The 9,284-nt window shown below is 42.5% G+C and overlaps 2 protein-coding genes across 2 annotated transcripts in view; one reads left to right on the top strand and one right to left on the bottom strand.

Moving 5' to 3' along the window:
• Nucleotides 1–9,284, top strand: part of LOC126972073 (O-acyltransferase like protein-like) — a 283,177-nt gene that overhangs the window by 34,759 nt on the left and 239,134 nt on the right. The gene's annotated exons all lie outside the window — the stretch shown is intronic.
• Nucleotides 5,669–9,284, bottom strand: part of LOC126972071 (nose resistant to fluoxetine protein 6-like) — a 35,721-nt gene continuing 32,105 nt past the window's right edge. Inside the window, exon 13 of the mRNA XM_050818648.1 lies at nt 5,669–8,399. Within this exon, the coding sequence (XP_050674605.1) occupies nt 8,193–8,399 (207 nt within the window). The 3' untranslated portion in view covers nt 5,669–8,192. The remainder of the gene's footprint in view (nt 8,400–9,284) is intronic.

Raw genomic sequence — 9,284 nt, 5'->3', positions numbered from 1 at the left:
AAACATTGTCAGTCATCATCAAATATATTTAGAATTATAACTACCTTTATTTTACAAAACAAGTAGGCTTGCTTGATTCATGTGCTCCAGCAACTATTATATTGACATTGTATATTTATTTATTGATAAAAAATACATTGATATCAAAAGATTATAATAAATACAATAGAAACACGTTATAAGTATAGATGTATCCTAAAAACGTGTCCCAGGGAATAAAAAGGGGTAGGTACAATACGGGACGTTGGTTTTTTTTTTTATGGAATAGGAGGACAAACCAGCGTACGGGTCACTTGTTGTTAAGTGATCACCGCCGCCCACACTCTCCTGCAACACCAGAGGAATCACAAGAGCGTTGCCGGCCTTTAAGGAAGGTATACGCGCTTTTCTTGAAGGTACCCATGTCGTATCGTCGCGGAAATACCGCACAAGGAAGTTCATTCCACAGCTTTGTAGTACGTGGAAGAAAGCTCCTTGTAAACCGCACTGTGGAGGACCGCCACACATCCAGATGGTGAGGATGATATCCTAACTTGTGGCGTGACGTGCGAAGGTGGAATTCGGCGGCAGGAATTAGGTAAAACAGCTCTTCGGAACACTCCCCGTGATAAATGCGGTAGAAGACACACAATGAAGCGACGTCTCTACGCAACGCCAAGTGATCCAGCCGTTCACAGAGTACTGGGTCCCCGGTATTTGGAGTATGAGTATAATATTTAAGACATTTTAAGCTTTATGCATATGTAAGTAACACTGAAAATGTTTAGAACTGGCCTGTTAGAAATATTGTTAATTAATATTTTTTTTTGGATTTTAAATTTTAGAACTCTTTGGTAACTGATGTAGTATATTGCATTCATTTGTCATTTGTTTTTGTGAATTGGCAGCAAATCTAAAACTCTTGTTACACGTGAAAATGAACCTAATGCGAGAAAAATATCGGTCAATGATTTATTATGACTTTTGTTGTGGTCTTACTCAACAACAAAGCTATGATAGGCTGCGATTAGTATTTCTTAATAAAGCCCCATCTCGTGCAACTATTTACAATTGGTTTAACGAGTTAAAGCGTGGACGTAACAATCTCAATGATCATCCGCGTGAGGAACTTTGCCCTGGAATTTTGCCCTGTGCTGCCCCGGGGCGTAAAAATAATAGGGTAGTCCCCTGTCCAAGGGTGTCGTAAGAGGCGACTACGGGCTTTTTGAAAGTGGGAGAGTCATGCTGCTGTCTAATGACGTCAGCACAATCGGGCCAGACTCGTCCGGGTTACTTACCACACTCGCACAGAATACCGGCGTGAAGTAGCGGCCTAGTGCCGCTATGTTTCGCATAGGTTAGTGTCGAGGACCGGAGGCCATTCCCCCCCGTCCTTCCCCCCCCCCCCCCCAACAAAATATGAGAGCGGTCCTAAAAAAGAAATTACCCCAGGAGGGTACCGGCTCTTGTAGAGCCGGAGAATCCCTCCCCGAGCATTCGCGCTCGGGCTGCCCCTCGTATTCTGGGGAGGGCACAGTACCACGTATGTCACAGGACAAACAGGGCAGCAACACCACGGCACCCCGCTCCACGCTTAATGTGGACTTTTGTAACATCCGGGGAATTCACTCCAACTTAAACGCCGTCCACCACCACCTTGAGACGGCGCAGCCGGCCTTGTGTTTCCTTACGGAGACGCAGATATCTCGACCTAGCGATACGTCATATTTAACGTACCCCGGGTACAAAATTGAGCATAATTTCATGCCTCATGCCGGGGTATGTGTGTACGTTAGGGAGGATATCTGCTGTCGCCGTCTCGGCAATTTTGAGGGTAGGGGCCTGTCTACTCTCTGGCTCCGCGTAGATTTAGAGGACCGCGTCCGCATCTATGCGTGTGTCTACAGGTCCCATAGTGGTAACGCAGAAACGGATCACCTCATGGGCTGCGTTCAAGCGGCATTTGATGACGTGCTTGCTCGGATCCCCTCCGCTGAAATCGTAGTCTTTGGTTGATTTCAACGAGCACAATGCCGAATGGCTTGGATCACGTACCACAGACTACGCAGGGCGATCTGTGCATAATTTTGCATTGGCGTATGGTCTGTCCCAATTGGTTGAGTCGCCGACGCGGCTCCCGGATGTGGATAGCCACATGCCGTCCTTATTAGATCTTCTGCTGACTACACATCCCGATGTTTACCAGGTCTCTGTCGACGCCCCTCTCGGAACGTCCGACCATTGCCTGGTCAGGAGTGTAGTGCCTATCCGACGCCAACGTCGCAGACCACCAGCGACCCGCCGCGTTTGGCACTATAAGTCAGCAGATTGGGATAGGATGCGTTCCTTTTTTGCATCCTACCCTTGGAGCAGGGTTTGTTTCCCTTCGGATGATCCTAGTGCCTGCGCCGTTGCAGTAGCCGATGTGATACTGCAGGGCATGGATATTTTTATACCAAGCTCTGTAGTACCGATCGGTGGCAGATCACAGCCCTGGTTTGATGCGTCAGTAACTGCAGCATCTGACTGCAAAAAACAGGCGTATCGAACTTGGGTTGCGGCGCTGGGCTCAAAGGATCCGAACTGCAAAGTTCTGAAGAGGAAATATAACCGTGCCTCCAGATTTTTTAAGCGGCAAATCGCCCGTGCGAAATCGAAGCACGTCGTCAAAATTGGCGAGCAGCTTTCCAGTTACCCGACCGGAACACGCAAGTTCTGGTCGTTGTCGAAAGCTGCTCTTGGTAACTTCAACCAGCCGTCCATGCCGCCGTTGCACATGAGGAATGACACCCTGGCCTATACGGCAAAAGAGAAAGCCGATCTCCTGTGCACTCTTTTTGCCTCCAACTCGACTCTTGACGACAACGGAAAAACACCGCCGACCATCCCGCGGTGTCAGAGCTCCATGCCTGAAGTACAGTTCCGACAGAAAACTGTTAGGCGAGCTCTGTTTTCGTTGGACGTCAGGAAGTCGAGCGGGCCGGATGGAATTTCTCCAATCGTGCTTAGAATGTGTGCCCCTGAGTTGACGCCGGTGCTAACGCGTTTATTCCGGCACTCTTATTCAAAAGGCGTAGTCCCTGATTCATGGAAGTCAGCCCTTGTCCATCCAATCCCAAAAAAAGGAGACAGTTCGGATCCGGCAAACTACAGGCCTATTGCTATTACCTCCCTACTCTCCAAAATCATGGAGAGCATAATTAACCGCCAGCTCTTGGTATACCTTGAGGGTCACCAGTTGATCAACGACCGGCAGTACGGCTTTCACCATGGTCGGTCGACTGGCGATCTTCTGGTATACCTAACACATAGATGGGCGGCGGCTATTAAAAGCAAGGGGGAAAGGCCTGGCAGTTGGTCTGGATATAGCGAAGGCCTTTGATCGTGTATGGCACAAGGCGCTCCTCGCAAAACTTCCATCATTTGGGCTTCCCGAGAGCTTATGCAAGTGGACCTCCAGCTTCCTCACTGGGCGCAGCATACAGGTCGTTATCGACGGTTATTGCTCGAATCCCAAGCCCGTGAACGCTGGAGTGCCCCAAGGCTGTGTGCTATCTCCCACGCTGTTTCTTCTGCATATCAATGATATGTTGGACACCGCCAACATGCATTGCTATGCAGACGACAGCACTGGTGATGCCGTATACACGGGCCATGCAGGTCTCTCTCGGGAAAACGTCGACCAGTGCCGGGAGAAACTTGTGTCTTCTATCGAGTCCTCTCTCGAGAAGGTCGCGGAATGGGGTAAGTTGAACCTTGTCCAATTTAACCCCCAGAAGACTCAAGTTTGCGCGTTTACCACTAAAAAAACCCCATTTGCCGTATCACCGCTCTTCGAGAACACTTCCCTTAAAGCCTCGCCTAGTATCGGAATACTGGGTCTCTCGAGCAATTGCCAATTCCGTGGCCATCTGGAGGGCAAAGCCAAACTGGCTTCAAAGAAACTGGGCGTCATAAATAGAGCACGGCAATACTTCAAGCCGGCCCACATTCTAGCGCTCTACAAAGCGCAGGTCCGGCCTCACATGGAGTATTGCTGTCATCTCTGGTCTGGCGCATCCCAGTATCAGCTCGATCCATTTGACCGCGTGCAACGCAGAGCAGCTCGAATTGTCGGGGACCCAGTACTCTGTGAACGGCTGGATCACTTGGCGTTGCGTAGAGACGTCGCTTCATTGTGTGTCTTCTACCGCATTTATCACGGGGAGTGTTCCGAAGAGCTGTTCAACCTGATTCCTGCCGCCGAATTTCACCTTCGCACGACACGCCACAAGTTACGATATCATCCCCACCATCTGGATGTGTGGCGGTCCTCCACAGTGCGGTTTTCAAGGAGCTTTCTTCCTCGTACCACGAAGCTGTGGAATGAGCTTCCTTGTGCGGTGTTTCCGGGACGATACGACATGGGTACCTTCAAGAAAAGCGCGTACACCTTCCTTAAAGGCCGGCAACGCTTGTGATTCCTCTGGTGTTGCAGGAGAGTGTGGGCGGCGGTGATCACTTAACACCAGGTGACCCGTACGCTCGTTTGTCCTCCTATTCCATAAAAAAAAAGAACGTCCTTTAACAGTGACTTCTGAAGATAACATCAGTGCTGTGCGACGCATGATAGAGGAAGATAAGAAAGTGACCTATCAGCAGATACGGGCAAGCCTAGACATTGGTATTTGTATGAGAGTATCGACAGCAGCGCCTTCGAAGCAGGATCCTCCACCACAACAAAGCTTCAGCGCACTCCGCAAAACGGACTGTTGAATATTTGACTATGGCAGGTGTCGAGATAATGAGTCATCCGCCATACAGTCCTGACCTGGCGCCCTGCGACTTTTATTTGTTTCCAAGAACTAAAGATAAAATTCGAGGTATTCGCTTTACGAGCCCTGAAGATGCGGTGAAAGCGTACGAAAATGCCATAGAAGAGACCCCTAAGGAAAAATGGGCCCACTGCTTTTCTCAGTGGTTCCATCGAATGCGACGATGTGTAGAGAGGAACGGAGATTGCTTCGAAAAACAATAAAAGTATTGGCAACTTTCTACATTAAGCCGTTTTTCAGTTTCTAAACATTTTCTGTGTTACCTAGGTATAATAACAAACACAATTAAATGAAGGCATATATAAAACAGATACAGACAATCATAAAAATATTGATGCGGGCTTAATTATGGGTACCACAACGGCACCCATTTCTGCCGTGAAGCAGTAATTTTGTGTTTTGGTCTGAAGGGCGCCGTAGCTAGTGAAGACTTAACATCTTATGTCTTAAGGTGATGAGCGCAACTGTAGTGCCGCTCAGAATTTTTGGCTTCTTCAAGAATCCTGAGTGGCACTGTATTGTAATAGGCAGGACGTATCAATTACCATCAGCTGAACGTCCTGATCACCTCGTCCCTCATTTTTTTTAAAAATATTTTTATCTGATTAAATCTAGAAAGAGAGGGCACGAAAACAATCGCTACATTAGCTTTCCGTAGCGGCATCAAGCGACTAAGACCCAAAGATGCAGAGACGTTTAAAATCTAAATGTGATAAAAGCACTCTCATTAAATGGAATTTAAACTTTAAGATCTTACCATTCGTCATTTTAAAAACACGTTACGAATTATCACTGGACGTTTTAATACAACTGGGTCGTTTAAATTATACGTGCTTTTTAAGCTACTGTTAATTTAATAAAATTTATTAAGAGAATTGATACTCTAATAACTTTATTATTATCTTTATATATATAATGAAAATGGTCTTTGAGGCTCCATCACGCCTATACCACTGATCGTATCGACATGAAACTAACACCATTCGATGCGCAAATTTTCCTTGATGGTATGTAGTATGTCTTATTTTTCTAATTCCAACGTTCCTTCATTAATTTATTTCCTTTTAAAATTCGCCCAGCCAAGCGGGCCGGAAAGGCTATACACAAATAAAATTTGAAAAACAAAATTTTATGAATGATGCGGGACTCGAACCCACGACCTCTGGCGTTCCGTGCCAGTGCTCTAACCAGATGTAGATGAAGCCACAACCTAAGAGTTGAACAAAGCATACAAGATCTTATGACGATGCGTCACTCGAACGGTTAGCTCAGTTGGTTAAAGCACTGGCACGGAACGTCAGAGGTCGTGTGAAACTACAAATAACAATATCAAAAATAAGGGGATTATGGTTATGTATTGATTTTGTACGGTACTTGCTGATTTTATTAGGAATCATGAGGGTAGTTGTACGTGCTCCACTCTCCGATGACACAAGTCGCGCTTGGGTTGACAAGCGGACAGAGACAATTATTGATCTTTGCTCGGGCGTGGTCGATAGCACTACATATTATTTTCTATGAGAGAATTTATTGACACAAGGTTTGACAGTTCTGCTGTGAAACAATTTCATTACAACAACAGGGATCATATTTTACGAAATAATTCTTGATGTTATGATATATTATTGACAAATTAATAAAAAATATTATTTTATTTATTATAATATACAGAACAAAGTCTGTCGGGTCAACTTGTAATAAAATAATAATACTATTGACACATTTTTACACAAGTTATCTTGCCCCAAACTAGGCATAGCCTGTACTATGGGTACAAGACGATATATTTAATACAATATACTTACTTAAACATACATAAATACATATAAACGTCCATGACTCGGCAACAAACATCCATATTCATTACATAAATGATTGCACCTACCGGGATTCGAACCCGGGACCTATAGCTTAGTGGTCAGGGTCACTAACCATTCGGCTATACGGATGTAAACTTACGATAGTAATGTTAAAATCCAATTGATTAAACTATTTCTAAATTGATACATATTTTATATATTTGTTTTAAGAGTTTAGTTTATTTTTCATATAATATTTTACAATAATTTAAATATAATTGCCATATTAATTCACGGAACAATATATTCACATAAGCATTACATACTAAGATATTTCTTCACAACCCCAAAACAATATATACGAGTTTGTAAAGCTACGAAGTTCTTAAGCGCTTATTACACTTTACTGAATTTAGTTGTCTGAATTCAGTCTTTACTAAATATAGACAAGTATAATCGCATTCAGCAAGCCAGCATCCTAAATTCAGATTGAGGATGGTTTCTGACTGACTGAATTTAGAAGCCTAATTAGAAACGCATTTAGGAAGGTATAATCGTATTAAGTTACTGATTTCAGCCGCTCGGTGCTCTTCGTGCGTGAAGAACGTATCTAATTTTGTTTTGTGTTCCCAAATAATAATAATAGCCTTACAAGTTTCAGGGATAATATGGGCCAGGCAAAGGCCAATTTTTTGATGTCTGGAGCCCTCCTCGTATATGTCACGTCGGACTTCGTCGCGCTTTAATTGGTAGTAGTCCAGTCATTTAAGCTTAAATTAGGTAAGAATCTCGGAATTCGAGATACCCAGCTGTAAGTCTGTAAATACTTGTATATTGACACCCTAAAAGTTGTCTCAAAACCTACATATAGGAGGGTGTACTCAACAAGTAATAAAAATTGACAAATATTTATAATCATTGATTTATCAATAGTTCTCGATATATGGCACGTTTTCGACCGGAGGCACCGTTTGACCTGAAGTGCTATGACCGCGCTCTCTCCGCCCTCTTTCTCGAAAACGGTTCACCGTATAAAAAAAAATTTCAAACATTTTGTAGAGAATTTTGTATTCTACAATATTGATAATAAATACAAATAGCAAAAAACCCATAGGAAATGAGATATTTACAAAAAAAGCGCAAAAAACCGATTTTTGTGACCTTTGACATTGAAATTTAATAGTTGCGCACACCTATGTAGGTTTTGAGACAACTTTTAGGGTGTCAATATACAAATATTTACAGAGTTACAGCTGGGTATCTCGAATTCCGAGGAGAACTTACTATAATGACTGGACTATAATTATTGATTCAGTAACTAAATTTAGGACAGTGAGATCAGAAGCTTCTAATTTGTAAGTTGCTTCTGAATTTAGACGATTAAATTGAGTAAAGTATAATAAGTGCTTTACTTCAGTCCTACGACAGACTTTTTGGTTACTTGCATTACATTCTTGCCATACAGTGAAATATTTCTATAGCAACCTTTGGAGATGTCTACCCAAGCTTTTTATCCACAGATAACATCCTTAACCTTAACATTTGTCATAATTCCTATGTACACCTAAACACTAAATAATTTCCAAACTCTTTGCTTTGTCTATGCTTGACAATTGACTTGGTTTCGCCTTATACTAGCAACAAGGTCAAACTTGGGGCTCGTTGGTGCGTGGTCCTCTGTTGGATGAACTGGTTCTAGTGATTCGAAGACAGCCTTCCACAGTTGTATCATCGGCAGTTCCACGATAAGACATATTGGTATACACAGCAAGTATGTCACTACTGATGTTGTTATGAGAAGGGATATCTGAAATCAGTGTCAATTAATTTTATGTTTCCATAAGCGAAACTGTTCATGACTTATGTTAAGGTGCTACTTTTCCTTATTTTGTCTTTCCTTCTTCGACGTGGTGGTTATTAACCACCACGTGTTGGATTGTAGCTTAATTGACTATTTGTGACATTTGTTATGTTAAACTTGACTTTCACGGGAAAAGAAAGTAAAGACAAATAATGTAACGAAATATTCATTAAATTAAATTAAAATCTGTTAAAACTCTAAGGCCAAATATGTCTGAGTGTAATTCATAATCGAATTATTATTGCTACTTATATTATACTTAGTCTGGCCATAAATACTGTTACAGTTAAAAATAAACAAAATATTATTGATTGTTCATTGAGTTTTCTCATTTTGGCACCAATACATTGTACAATATTTTGCGATATTAAAATGGAGTGGGGTAAAAAGAGAATCGAATACAGGGCTATTAATAGGTACAATGATATCTCTCTGTGACAGAAAAAGATCTGGCCGTCCACATAGTGTTCGTACAAAAAACGTGGTCAAAGCAATAAAAAAGGAAAGAATTCGAAGAAATCCTGTCCGAAAGCAAAAGATTTTATCGCGGGAGATGAAGATAGCTCCTAAAACCATGTCGCGTATTTTAATAGATGACTTAGGACTTCCAGCCTATTGCAGCCCTAGTACGTCTCTTGTACTGGTAATTTCTAAAATGATAATTTAAAAAAGAATAGGGTGATAAAATCGAAACAACTACTGAAGCGGTAAGCGAAGGGAGGTCACAGAAAAATTTTGTTTACGTATAAGAGATTTATTACAACATTTTGCAATATTTTGACTAACAAAAATGACCGTATTTATGCTCAAAGTTCTAATGAAGCTTCCCAA

This window comes from Leptidea sinapis, chromosome 25 (assembly GCF_905404315.1).
Source record: "Leptidea sinapis chromosome 25, ilLepSina1.1, whole genome shotgun sequence".
NCBI lineage: Eukaryota > Metazoa > Arthropoda > Insecta > Lepidoptera > Pieridae > Leptidea > Leptidea sinapis.
The sequence above is the reverse complement of the archived record's forward strand: the minus strand, read 5'-3'. Positions and strand labels throughout refer to the sequence as shown.